This window comes from Fomitiporia mediterranea (assembly GCF_000271605.1).
Source record: "Fomitiporia mediterranea MF3/22 unplaced genomic scaffold FOMMEscaffold_1, whole genome shotgun sequence".
NCBI classification, from domain to species: Eukaryota; Fungi; Basidiomycota; class Agaricomycetes; order Hymenochaetales; family Hymenochaetaceae; genus Fomitiporia; species Fomitiporia mediterranea.
In genome coordinates this window covers 1,798,598-1,811,948 of record NW_006760386.1, presented here as the reverse complement: position 1 = coordinate 1,811,948, position 13,351 = coordinate 1,798,598, and the positions used below count along the sequence as shown (strand labels likewise).

At 46.2% G+C, this 13,351-nt stretch overlaps 4 protein-coding genes across 4 annotated transcripts; 3 read left to right on the top strand and 1 right to left on the bottom strand.

The window, feature by feature from the left end:
- Window positions 1-137: 137 nt before the first annotated feature.
- FOMMEDRAFT_143983 (uncharacterized protein) lies at window positions 138-3,031 on the top strand (the record flags this gene model as incomplete). The annotated part of the gene is made up of 12 exons (XM_007261578.1): window positions 138-342; window positions 397-530; window positions 587-677; window positions 730-1,097; window positions 1,152-1,263; window positions 1,324-1,351; window positions 1,404-1,436; window positions 1,491-1,661; window positions 1,710-2,220; window positions 2,280-2,318; window positions 2,372-2,610; window positions 2,676-3,031. The coding sequence occupies 12 exons, from the start codon at window positions 138-140 to the stop codon at window positions 2,833-2,835; spliced, it is 2,091 nt and encodes a 696-aa protein (XP_007261640.1). The 3' UTR covers window positions 2,836-3,031.
- On the bottom strand, window positions 3,012-4,979 carry FOMMEDRAFT_16309 (ERG4/ERG24 ergosterol biosynthesis protein). Its single transcript, XM_007261577.1, has 8 exons — window positions 4,831-4,979; window positions 4,597-4,765; window positions 4,047-4,544; window positions 3,946-3,992; window positions 3,800-3,896; window positions 3,637-3,746; window positions 3,453-3,584; window positions 3,012-3,382 (listed from the first exon to the last, which is right to left on the bottom strand). The coding sequence occupies exons 1-8, from the start codon at window positions 4,947-4,949 to the stop codon at window positions 3,127-3,129; spliced, it is 1,428 nt and encodes a 475-aa protein (XP_007261639.1). The 5' UTR covers window positions 4,950-4,979; the 3' UTR covers window positions 3,012-3,126.
- Window positions 4,980-7,814: 2,835 nt separating this feature from the next.
- On the top strand, window positions 7,815-9,907 carry FOMMEDRAFT_150228 (ANTH-domain-containing protein; the record flags this gene model as incomplete). The annotated part of the gene is made up of 9 exons (XM_007261576.1): window positions 7,815-7,880; window positions 7,930-8,028; window positions 8,086-8,212; window positions 8,270-8,556; window positions 8,609-8,872; window positions 8,933-9,083; window positions 9,140-9,287; window positions 9,338-9,785; window positions 9,827-9,907. 9 exons carry the CDS (start codon window positions 7,815-7,817, stop codon window positions 9,905-9,907), a joined length of 1,671 nt encoding a protein of 556 aa, XP_007261638.1.
- A 1,687-nt stretch (window positions 9,908-11,594) lies between these two features.
- Window positions 11,595-13,234, top strand: FOMMEDRAFT_130810 (glutamate-5-semialdehyde dehydrogenase; the record flags this gene model as incomplete). Its single annotated transcript, XM_007261575.1, has 4 exons — window positions 11,595-11,762; window positions 11,870-12,140; window positions 12,204-12,526; window positions 12,608-13,234. 4 exons carry the CDS (start codon window positions 11,595-11,597, stop codon window positions 13,232-13,234), a joined length of 1,389 nt encoding a protein of 462 aa, XP_007261637.1.
- Between the last annotated feature and the right edge of the window lie 117 nt (window positions 13,235-13,351).

Sequence of the window (13,351 nt, the reverse complement as noted above, 5' to 3'; positions counted from 1 at the left end):
TCAGAGAAGCACGGTAGTCGGGACAGAGTGAAGCAGGGACCCGAATGACGCGCTGCCTTCACGCGTTGTAGCGAGCAAGGTCACGTTCTCCTATTCCCGTTAGCACGATTGCTGCTGTCTGTTGACCACCGTCGACTATGTTCAACGCACCCCGTCCGACCCAGCGTTTCAGCACATCGGGCTCCTTCACGGCCAATAATTTTGGAAGTGCCAGTTTCACCTCAGAGAATCCTCTCGCGAACTCGACGTATGATGGCTTAGACCCATGGAGTTCGGCTCCCTCTCCAGATTTACCTCCCCCTCCGACCGTAGCACCTACTTCCCCCGTTGCTTCCGTAATTGGTACGCCTGTAATTTGACCGAAAGTGAGACTATTGTACTTACCACTCGTTCAAGCGGATGCGACTGCACCTCCATTGTATCACAAGGCATTCAGAGCTGTGAACCCATCTGGTTCAGGAGAAACATCCATCAACTCACTCTCACGCGTTCTTCTTACTTCGGGTGTCTCTGCATCGATAATCCAGAGGGTAATTATTTATTTGTATGCTTGATTTTTCAGGTAGTTATCTCATGACTATGCCAGATCGTGAACCTCGTTAGCTCGCGCCCGAGGGTGTCGAAGCTTGAGTTCTTCGTCGCTCTTGCGCTCGTAGCCTTGGCACAATCAGGCGAAGGTACGTGTTTTTAAAGTCTAACATCATTACCGTGTTGAAATAATGTAATTAGATCTGTCCATTGAGCAAGTCGCATCGCTGGCTGCACAAGATGCACTCCCTACACCGTCGCTTGACCTCGACGCGATCGCCCCGACACAATCTTCGTTCTCTTCTACTCCATATCAGAGCGACACCATTGTAGCTCCAACTCCAGCACGCGCCATGGCAAATCCTTCTTATTCGTCAGATGATCCCTGGCAACGTGGATCTGAAGTCAACGGTGCGAATGCCAGCTTGACAAATGGTGCCCCGTCAAGCGTGAGTGGGACTGGTCTACCCAGAGACTGGTGGAGACGGCAGGAGCGCATCCAGGTACAACTCATAGGAATGCAAGGATTTGTCTTGAACAGATATATGCTTTATGCAGTAGCATCCGACGTGAGCTGAGATCATCTCTCAAATGGTAACATGATTTTTTATGTGAGCTTCCAGCGAGGAACACCAGTATCGCGTAGATACTCGGAATTCGTGTTCCTTTGGGACCGTCTCGTCCGCCGATATCCATTTCGCATTTTGTCTCAGTTGCCTCCCAAACGGATTGGACGTAGGTCTTCGCCTTCTTCCGTGTATAAATCAAATCCCTGAATAATTTGAATTGCACTAGCTGATGAATCTTTCATTGAACAGAGAAGGTACGCTTTTTCTTAATGTCGTGTGATCAGGTTTACCAATAAAGCAAAACAGGAGGGGACTACAGCGGTTCTTGAATTTCGTCGTGTGAGCACAGATTTATTACTTAGTATTGTCAGACTAATGTCGATTTCTTCCCAGCAATCATCCGATAATCAAAGAAGATGGTCTTCTGGCAGTATTCTTGACCGAGCCTTCGCTTGAACAATGGCGCAAGCACAACACCATTTCTTTGGAAGAGGAATCAGCTAGCAAGCGAATTGACAAGGTTGAAGAGATGTCAATACCCAGTGATCTCGAGGACAAACTCAAGTAAGACTCCACATATCCTGTCACATACTTGTCTAATGTCTTTTGTAGAATTGTTCGCAATAAATTACCCCTAGTCATTGAACAATGGCAGAAGATTTGCATATTGGCGGAACGTATCGTCAAGCGACGCGAAGCGGCAGCGGTACGGAACCCTCATGCACTTTTCAAGCGCTCGTTCTTATCGTCCGTTCTCACTCCCTCTGTTGGTTCTCTGTCATCCGCTGCGTCAATTACATCGTCCCCTCCTACGTCGCCTATCTCAATGGCGTCTTCCGTCCTGCCTGTTCTTCCATCTACGTCCGTTTTTGGTTCTCTGGCTGCTGCACCGCTCGTTGGCTCTGCTCGTCCGGATGGCTTGGCTGATGGCGGTTTTTATACATCTTACTGGGAGGACTCGCAGGCGGATCTATCGCGTTTGAATATTACGTTGAATGCGCTTAACGAAGTGAATGCACATTGCTGGCATGGAGATGTGTGCGAACTCTGCTCTGGCGTGCGTTCGGGATTGGAGCAGGTGTCCAGTCATATAGCTAAGCAGTCGGATGAGCTGGACCAGAGGGTACGAGTAACTCGTCATCAGAGCTTTTTTTAGGGTCTAGCTGATACACTCCACGGTAGGCTCGAGCTATGTCAGTGTCAACACTCGACGTATTGAAGGTCGGTCCACTCTTCGTTAATCTGCACATCCGAGAACTCATTTTCGTTGTTAGAGTCAACGCGATCTTTATATTGCAATGCGTGACCTTTTCTTACGCCATGACCGTCTATCGGGTGACAATGTCGAAAGACTGAAGAAGCGCATTGAGGTAACGCAGTCTAAGCTCGAAGGTGCCCGTATTGCGAAGAAAGACGGTTGGGAGCAAGAAGTGGAGCGTTTGACGAGCTTGGTCGAGCGAGACCAGGTAACGATCGTTTCGCTACTTAACAGACGGATTTTCATTCGGTATTCGTGAGTTTACCTCTACCTATTAGTTATTGCTGTAACTGGTTGTCTTATTCTTGCATTTATTTTAGGATGTGGCATGAACTCCGTGTAGTCCTGCACAACCGCGAAAATACACTAATTACGCAAGCCGTACGAGACTTCGCGCGCGAGGAAAGCGCCTTTTCCGAAGTCGTCAATAACAACTGGAATTCCCTAGTTGACGCAGTTGAGAACATGCCTTACGAATAAGAGTCTCTACTCTCTTCAACAAGTCCTTTTCGCATTCTTGTTTCATGCTTTCACGTTATACCACTCACTCCCTTTCAGGCGATGCACCCTTCATATTGGCTACACACGTCGTTATTTTTGTCTTGCTCAGCACTTTTCCCTTCATATGCTACCTCTTGCAATGTCTTCAGTGTCCCTCGTAATGCTATGTTTATTTTCCATCCTATCCAATTAAGATTGAGCCGTCATGCAACTTACTCCGAAGGTCAACTACTAATCATAATAAATCCCACACCACACCACACCACATCTCTAATAAATGTAAGGAATGAACTTATACTTCACAACCTCACAATACCGATCCCAATCCTTCCCATACTTCATCGCACAGCGCTCAAAGTCCCGACCACAGCGGTGGATGAGGGCAGTGATGAAGAAGACGGAGTAGAAGTATGGGATTATGGACGCGCTGCCGATACAGAGGCCCCATGTGAGGGATTGGACCCAGTCAGCGGTGTAGTTTGGTTTGCGGGCGTATGCCCACCAGCCGGATGTTAGGAGGCGGTTGCTGTTGTTTAGAGTACGTGTGGTGAGCGGGGATGAATTAAATGATGAGGGAATAGGTAAGATGAGCGTACCCGTGTGATGTTTGGATGTACGTTGGGTTCTCGCATGTACCCCAAGGAAGTTGTGGGAAGGCTTTCCGCCACTTGAAAGTGCCTTGTGTTTGCATCTTGAACCTGCTCTTCTGCGACATGGACGTATCGAATCTACAATCACTGGTAAGTTAATGTTACAAGTTGACAGATTAAATATACATACATATAGTAAGCCGTTAGCAAGGTGACGTAGAGCGCAACATAAGCAGGTGTTGAGAACTTGTATTCGGAAGGGTCGTGTGAGGCCATATATACGACGGAGTATACATAGGTCTAGGAAAGAGGGAGTTAAGAATTGCTGCTGAATCTTTGGTCGAGTGACTTACAAATGGTACACCAGCAAAGTTCCAGAAGATAACCATGAAGCCCCATTTTTCGTGGAACATATCCCAAGTCTGAGGGATGCATTCCTCGCCCTTCCCGCTAGGTAATTATCAGTTACATGTGGACAGAGACCACTGGCATCACTCACCAAGCATTAACATATAGCCAGGTCGCGAGGCACATGAATGCCATATTCTACATAATTTCGGTCAAAACAAACTATTCGCATTATACGGCGAGAACACTCACAGGAGTAACATATCCGTACTTTTCATATTGTTTGCACGCTCCCGACACCGCGAGGAAGAAAACAATGTTCCACGGAATGCGTACTTCCGCCCACATCTTCAAGTCCACGCTTCCAATGCGAGGATTGAGAACAGCACCCATGAACACGTCGTAGAAGAAGTTGCCTGACATACGGATCTGCTTGCCCTGGGCTACTGTTAAGAAGTACATCCCGAAGCTCACAGCGAATCCGTAGATAATGGCTACAGTCATTAAGTGTCCGTAGTTATCAATGATCGATGTGAGGCGGAAGGTATCAGTAAGATGGAGAGCGGCTGCAGTGGCCATGGTGACGTAGAGGCAGGAGAGAGCGTTGCAGTTGTACATGAGTGTTTTGTATCCGAGCGATGGTACAGGGAGACCCTCTTGTTGGTAGCCAGGAAGAATGAAGGCAATGAAGAGCTGGAAAAAGAAAAATCCAGAGTAGACTTTCCATGCATACGCGTTCGGGCTTGCATCCTATTAAATAAGATTAAGCAACGACTATAGAAAATAAGTCATATATACTCACTACACGGACATGCTCCCACATCCTGGCCAAGAAAGGCTGCACGTCATCCAAAGATGTGGGGGAAACCAACTTGCCATCATAGAATACCAGGCAAATCCAAAGATAGTACATAAGGATTGGGAATCCAACCATCATGGTGACAACACCAGCAGGTCCGCCAAATTCATAACTTTTAAAATAACGCGTCAGACGCGTAAAAAGTATGTGTTGGCTAAATGAGTATTATAAACATACTGTTCATGTTTGTCGAGTTGTTCATCCCGTTTCCTACCCTCCTCGCTCGGAGTGAAGGTGCTGTTTGCCGCCGCAGGCCTGCGTTGGCGGAGCTCATTTTCTGTTGCCTGGCCTTCCATTATCCCTGTTACAGAAGAGCTGGGAGTGAGTGACGGAAGCAAGTCGTACGATAGAAAACTGGGAATTTTATAAATTTTAAGTTTATTTCGGATCAGCGCACATACTCAGGTTGATCGCGCGGATCATCGACGCGTCGATCCCGTGGCATCTTACATAGTTATGATGATGTAATAGACTACTACAAGCCTGGCGCTTCAACACAGGAGCAAGCACCACGTCTCCACCTTTTAACACCCTGATCTTGGGATTGACGACAGTCCGCTATTAGACAACAATCATACTGCAAAGCAGACTACTAGTTTTAGAAAGTCTAATCACAGGTGAGAGAGTTGCTCATGATAACTGTGTGCAACTTATGGATGTCCTTGTCTTTTCAGACCCATCACAGTACGACAATCATGTTCATTTGTTCCTTAACTAGATTGTCTCAGTAGTACCTGATTTTGCCTTGGTGCAAGCGCTTGATCCTATAAAAGTAGTCTTCACTTATGCTAAACCTTGGCTACAGTAGTAGCGCCTTCTGTACCATCTGTCAGGCTCACAATTCTTATAAAAAGGCTATTAGTCTGGGGCGTATCATGAGCCTATCTTGTGCTCTCTTGCAGTCCCTCCTCCAATGTCAAACCAAAACTCATCCTATATATCTGCTCAGATGCTGAACCTATTGATCCGAGTGTGGCTCAATTGGTTGTCTCTGAATCTGTCATCTCAAAATACTTCAGAGTGGCACTGTTAACTATCTTAGTTTACCACACATGTTTGTAAATTGATTTCTTAACATGAATTCTATCTGACAGAAAACACAATTCAAGTGACAACATTGGATACAGAGGTAGGATATGATTGTGTATCTATCTCTCAAACACTCACTAAAGTGTGTCTCCTTAGATGAAATGTTTTTGGGTGAGATATAATCACTTAAGCAGATCCTGTCTTATTGGCAGAAATAAAGTTTAAGCCATGTAGCTTTATCAGTCTGATTTATTTTACAGTAATACTGTCAGATTATACAGTAGTCCTAGCATATTCTAATCTTGGGTTCAGAATTGCTTTGTTGGACTCCTTAGGATAATTTGTTCTATAATTAGTAAGCAAGCATTCAAAAGCTTCACTACCTTATGTTATACAATTGATGCTAGTGCCTTTCTCTAGACAATGGATTTAATCAAAGTCTTTTAAGGTAAAAGCAAATATAATTAATATACATAGGTACTAATATTTTATCTGAAAACACCCACTTTCAGCTGTATGTTTATATTATGTTTATATTTCTTACTGTCCAAACTTTATATTGAGTCTATTGACTCAACATTAGGCCAAGTAACTATATGGATTAATAGTCTGTACAGTGAGTAGTCTATTTCTTTTTACTGTATTTCCAATATAAACCCAACCCCAGCCATGATCAGAATTGTACTTATTGACTGTAAGTAATATTTCTAATGTATAAGGAAAAACTACATACAAGTAATTGTTTATAGACATCCTCCAAATCTGTGTATTAGCACTCTTCTATTACAGTAGGCATACTGTCCTTCTACACAAAGTTCTGAACTTAGATTTAACAGATAGACAGCTCTCAGTTATTCTTTTAGCACTTCTTGCTATAGAATCAGGCTTTGGTCTTAGCATACTCATTTATAGTGTTTTATTTGAAGATAGTGAGACAATCAATCAGCCTCTGCCTTGATGTAGAACTTGAAAGTAAACCAAGACACATCATGCTACAGTTGTTGTTGACCATCTTTCACCAAGTTTCGAGATCTGTTCACCCATGAGGATTCCTCTACAGTCTCTAACAACCATCTCATAGTGAGTATTATATTTATACAACCATATCTGCTCTGACATAGTGTAGGGTTGTTCCTCTAGCATACAGAATGATCTTATTCTGCCTAGCTGTCTTCAAGGCAGCAGAGTACTGGAGAATATCATTCGGTTTCAAAGGCTTCCACCTTGTCAGAGTCCTCATTAAAGACCAGGTTCTATACTATATCTTGTACATGGAGCTCTTATGCACAGTTATCCAACTGAACTTGTTGTAGTGTAATATTTTGCTGCATATTGAAGATAGTGGATATACGAGTTTTCAGTGCCAGTATTTTTGTTTCCACCCTTCTAAACGCAATCGGAGACCCAACATTTCTCTCTGTTCTCGGAAGCCATCTTCTCGTTAATCTAAAGAAGGCGGCTGAGAGAGGAGTAAACGGAGGAACCAGTTACACATTGAGGACTATCAGTGACATCGGATTTGCTGAAGGTAATGTCTGCTTGTATTACTGCCTTCAACTCGGCTGATTTGTTTCAACTTTCACGTGCACAGGCAGCTCCAAGGTCTGACGATGAGGGGACAAACAATCTTTAACAAAATCATTTACCTCCTTTGTTGGGATGCTGCCATGCAAACCATGTAGATATACTGTTTATTGTCTTACGTGCTGTGCTGTCTGTTTTGCTATTTACGTTGCCAATGTATCAAGCAGCTTATTTTGTTCTATGGTCTTGCTTACTTGCTGTCGATTTGTCTGAATGCTAATTATACTTGATGCTGTGTATTGCATAACGTGCAACGTGTGTTTGAACTATGAGACTGGATAGATTGAAAATATTCGTAAATGAAGTGCGTGTGCAGGGAATGGGCAGGGAATGATTTTTTTTAAGTCCAGAAGATGCTTTTTCATTCATCCATCTGAATCATTGGCTAAGGATAAAAGGTAGTGAATGAATTGTAGGCTACGAAAGTCTAATCAGAAATGAAAACGTGACCATCCCGATTTGGTTCTGTTTACCGCTTACATCCCGCACTTCACCTCAGCGCTCTGTCCTCTCTCTGTTCACGGCTCACCAGGCTCCTCCACATCGCCATGTCGAGCTTCGACAAGACCGTCAAGCTCGCATGCAAGCCAAAGGCTGCTCCTCCAAAGGCCAAAGTAAGTCCATCAGACGCTGTGTAGTGCAGCTGCTCACAAATCATTTCAGTACATCGACCCGATCATCGCTGCTACGTACTCCGAGGACGGCGCAGTACATGATGTATGCAAAGCACTCTCCCCAAGACTTAGAGAGCCAAACGTTATTGTATGCTCATCTCTACAAATGCATTTTTTGTCCTTTGCTCACATATTTCGACCGTAGATTGTATATAAGGCTCTCATAGTTCTGCACACTATGATTCGCAATGGTGCTACCGACAATGTCCTTTCCTATCTCTCTTCAGACGACGTCCTACGGCTGAAAAGTGTTTCGGCTGGTCATTGGGATGGTGCGCTCCCCACTTCTCTCGTTTTCTTGAGCATATTATTCTAAATGACGCATTAAGGCTATGACACACCCCGAAACTTGCAGAATTACGCTCTTTATCTGGATGCAAGGATACGTACTTACAAGGATCTCAAGCATGATCCAGTACGAGTGCAGAGCGACTCAAATCGGGATGCGAGGGTTGAAAGCACTTTCGAAAGATCTAGCACAGCTAGAGCTTCTAATGGACCCCAGAGAAGCAAGACAATCATGGGACGCAAGTTACGCTCGATGACGGTTGAAAAGGGTTTATTACGAGAGACAAAGGCTGTCCAGCGGACGATCAATGCGTTACTGGAATGCAAGGTACGCCCTGGCTTGCTGGCGTTTCTGCAACCATCTTACATGTCCCACGCAGTTCTATTTTGATAACTTGGATGATGAGTTAAATGTCACGGCTCTCCGCATGCTTGTAAAGGACCTGCTGGTTCTCTTCCAAGCTTTGAATGAAGGCGTGATTAATGTGCTGGAGCATTACTTCGAGATGTCGCATGTTGATGCGGAGACGGCTCTTGGAATTTATCGGAACTTCTGCAAGCAGACAGAAAAGGTAGTCGAGTATCTCGGCGTCGCAAGAAAACTCCAGAATATGCTCAATGTCCCGATTCCAAACCTCAAACACGTGAGTACTCAAATATTACTGTGTGTAAAACCATTTTTATGCGCATTTGACATATTCCAGGCACCCGTGTCACTTGTGTCAGCTCTTGAAGAGTATTTGAACGATCCGAACTTTGAGCAGAATCGCATCGAGTACAAGACTACCAGATCTCTAGCAGATAAGAACGCGCGGGAGGGCAACACAGCACCGAATGGTGTTGATCACGGGAAACGTTAGTCATAATTACTTTGGTCCATTACATGCCTACTAACGTATCGACGACCGCAGCAAGCTCATCAAGTGCGGCACCGACATCTTCGACAAATGCGCATCCGAGTTCATTGACGAAGCCTTCGGATCCCGAAAATAAGGCTTTGGTCGACTTCTTCTCATCAATTGAGGGAGAACAGACTTCCATGTTCTCTCCATCCAATAGGTATGGCCAATTATAGTTGTTCCCAAGCCGTTTCTCATAGACTGGTACAGCCAACTTCAGCAACAGCAACAACAAATGCAACAGCAGGCGACACACAATCCTTTCGCTTTACGGCAGTCAATGATGATCACAGGGGCTTTCCCTCAGCAACAGCCGTTTGGCCAGCCACAGATGCCCCAACCAACTGGCTTCGTCCAACCGCAGCAGACCGCATTCCCTGGAGCTTTCCAACAGCCTCAACCGACTGGGCTTCCTCAGTCTCAACATCCCTCGTTCTCTTCATTCCTCCGCCCGCAAACGGCCCAGCCTACGGGCTTCTTGCAACCGCAAGCGACTGGCGCTAACCCCTTCCGCCAAAGCATGTTGATGCCGCAATCGACTGGTTTTCCCGCATTCGGCCTTAGCGGTGGACCTGCATCAAACGTCAATACGTTCCAGTCAACTGGCGCTCCGTTTTCAGTACCGCAACCAACGGGCCAACCGCAGAGTGCTCAGGCTGTAACCTTTGATCCCATACCGATTGCGAGCGCAACAAGCAGTCCACCAAGCATGATGACTGGGGCAAACGGTCAGCAATTACCTCAGAGACCTGCCTCTACCCCGTTGACGGGTACGAATAATGCGTTTGGCCAAGTTGCGAAGCCTGTGGTTTCACATCAGAACAGATTTTGACCAAACGATGGTGCGCCTGTCACTGTCATACCCAAGCTCGAACCGAATTGCGACGTTGGTAATGGAGGAGCATTGCCATTGGGTGCACTACCAGGAGCACCGAACATGGATGCTCGGAATGGATTGGCTGTACCTCCGCCGGTCATTTGTGGGCGAAGACCTACACCTAACGTAGATCCGAATGTCGAACCACTTCCACCAAGACCTGTTAACCCGGTCGGTTGAGCATTGAGCGCGCCAAGTCCAGAAGTCGAGTTGAACCCCGTCGGATTGGAGGATAGTCCTTTGAAAGAAGGCATACCCGTTGAACTTGGGTTCGACGTAGTCGACGAAGCAAATCCACCAAATGAAGGACCGCCTGTAGGTGGCGAGGTGGACTGCGTTGGGGATGACGGGGATCCTAGACCACCAACGTTAAAGCCCGTAGGCTGCGTCGATGCAGAAGGCGTCGTAGGTCCCGACTGGGGGATGGGCGGCAACGATTCAAGCAAAGACGCGCCAAATGAAGAAGTCGGTTTGAAGGCCTTGAGACCCGTGAAACCAGTGGTCTGGGGCCGCAACGGAGGTGAGCTTGACAGTGCGGAGGTTGCGTTCGTGGTGCCAGTTGGTTGACTCGAAAACGCAGAAGTTGTGATCGTGGTGCCAGTTGGCTGGCTAGAAAACGCAGAAGCTGCTGTGAACTGTGACGCGACTGAAGGTGAGCTGGTTGTATCGGAACCTGGTTTGTTCGAATCAAGAGACCAGTTATTGTTGAAGCTGAATGACGAGGCGACGTTAGACATTGCCGAAGTATCTGTAGAGGTCGAAGGTGCTTGCGATAGAGGGCCAGTCGAAGACTGCGGACCCCGCTGTGTCGAGGGAGACTGGGTAGCCTGTTGCGAACCCATGAATGATCCTTTCCCGAATGCACCTGACGCCAGTTCTTGGAGCGTAGGCGCTTTTGGCACCGGCGGCGGTTCTTGCTGAGGGATGCCGAACGGGTTCCTTGACCCGGTTCAGAGCCCATCCGGAGATGCATCGAAGCAGCAGAATGGTGTTGCATCCTTGATCTGACACTCCTTTGCGCTCACTACTTGACATTCTTTTATGATCCTCTTTCTATCCATATTACTTCGAGTCGAGATGCACTCAGTCTTTAGTTCCTCGCTTTTATTCTTAGGTTACGCGCGCTCTTTACTTCCATTCTGTATTTGATACGGCATTCACAAGTTTCTCTTTCTCACTCTCTCTGAAGTCCTTACCATTCAGTCGTCTCTCAAACACGCCCTTTCGTTGATACTTACCGCGGACCTGAGGAAGGTTCTCATACGATTTCATCCGCTTTCCAAATCAAATTTTTCTTCTAATCTTGTTGGTCGGAGTTTGCTCGCCAGGCGACTATTTTTATAAGATACCCAATTATTTTGCGGATGAGCAGTTTTATACTAAATTATACCCTGTGTTGCGTAAGGTTTGCTCGGAAATGAATTCCGAACCATGACTTCTAATATTTTGCTTTATATGTCGAAGCAAATCCTATAAATTTGTCCCTTACTCTTGACCAACATCTATCGCTCTGCCCGACATCGGTTTTCTTTATCCTTTCACTCTGATCCAGACGGAAAATAAACCCACAAAATACGTCAATACTACCATATGTCTCAAAAATCGAACGCGATCGAAATCGCAAAAGCTGCCAAAGCAGCATTCGAAGCTTCCCAACTCGTGGACACGTCGGAACGCGTAAAGGCGCTACATCTGATCAAGAGCGAGCTTGAAGCCTTGCGGAATGAGATTCAAGAGGCAAACAAGGCTGATTTGGAGGTATGAAAGACGTTCTACAAATTATCATCGTCGTCGAATTTATTTATCATTTCTACCTAAAAATATTTGATGTCTACCTTGGTGAACGTGGACCCACCCGCATATAGGCTGCACAAGTTGAAGTCGAGGCGGGACGCCTATCAGCGTCTCTCGTGAAACGTCTGGACCTATTCAAAGGTGACAAATGGGATGGTATGCTACAAGGTGTTCTGGACGTAGCTGCTCTACCCGATCCAACCGGCTCTGTGTCGTACGCCTCCGAACTCGATGAAGGACTTGAGTTGTATCGCGTTTCTTGCCCGATTGGCGTATTGCTCGTCATATTTGAGGCTCGTCCGGAGGTCGTGGTGAACATTGCTGCATTGGCAATCAAATCTGGTGAGTGTTGCATACATATATATACATCTAAATCAAAGAATCCGTACTGACTATATGCACCAGGCAACGCAGCAATCCTCAAAGGCGGAAAGGAATCCACCCTCACAACCTCACTCCTCTCCCAAGCCATCCGAAACGCACTAGCGAAAACCCAACTCCCACAAGACTACATCCAAGCAATCCAAACTCGAGAAGAAGTCTCCTCCTTACTTGCGTTAGATCGGTATATCGATTTGGTGATACCGAGGGGGAGTAATAGCCTCGTTCGACATATTCAGAATAATACACGGATACCTGTTATGGGCCATGCAGATGGGTTGTGTTCGGTGTTTTTGGATGAGAGTGCTGATGAGGAGAAGGCGGTTAGGGTGGTTGTTGATTCTAAGGTTGGTGGTCCTCAACTTGATGTTCTAGAGTTGGTTCTCGAGGAGAAGAAGCTCATGTGTTAAAAAATTTCTGTCCTTTAGACCGACTATCCAGCTGCTTGCAACGCCGCCGAGACACTCATAGTACACGAAGCACTCCTCCACACCTTATGGCCAACCGTCGCAAAAGCCCTCTTAGAAGCAGGCGTCGAACTCCTCTGCGACCCCCAATCCCTCTCCGCTCTCCAAAACCAAAACCACCCCTCCATCCCTCCCAACCTTGTCTCACAACAAAACATCAAACCCTCAAAACCAGAAGACTACGACACAGAACATCTCTCACTCACCCTCTCCATCCTCACCGTTCCCTCCCTCTCCTCAGCAATCGCACACATCAACGCACACTCCTCACACCACACGGACTCAATCATCACCGAGAACCCTACAAACGCAACTCAATTCTGTCGGGGCGTCGACTCAGCAGGGACATACGTGAACGCCAGCACACGGTTCGCCGACGGGTTCCGCTACGGATTCGGTACGGAAGTCGGCATTAGCACAGGGCGCATACACGCACGTGGACCTGTTGGTCTTGAGGGTCTCGTCACGTACAAGTACGTTATGCGCAGTAAAGGCGATAAAGGACATATCGTTGGTGAGTTTGGTACTGGGGAGGGTAAAAAGAAGTTCAAGCATGAAAAGATCTCAACATCCAGACTGTCCTTCTAAAATTTGATTTTGATTTTTGATTTTATTTTGAACAATTTATTATCGTCTGTTTGAAAGGAGGGAAAAGGACGCAGACATAAACATGTGTAATGACATCCTAATAATAAAAATAGGTAA

What these genes read in the sequence shown, in the direction of transcription:
- FOMMEDRAFT_16309 (XM_007261577.1), bottom strand. Translation starts at nt 4,949, where the DNA reads ATGGAAGGCCAGGCAACAGAAAATGAGCTCCGCCAACGCAGGCCTGCG. An exon ending in CAACTCGACAAACATGAACA is followed by an intron (nt 4,766 to 4,830) that starts GTATGTTTATAA and finishes TTATTTTAAAAG; the next exon opens with TTATGAATTTGGCGGACCTG. An exon ending in ACTTTGCTGGTGTACCATTT is followed by an intron (nt 3,747 to 3,799) that starts GTAAGTCACTCG and finishes CCTCTTTCCTAG; the next exon opens with ACCTATGTATACTCCGTCGT.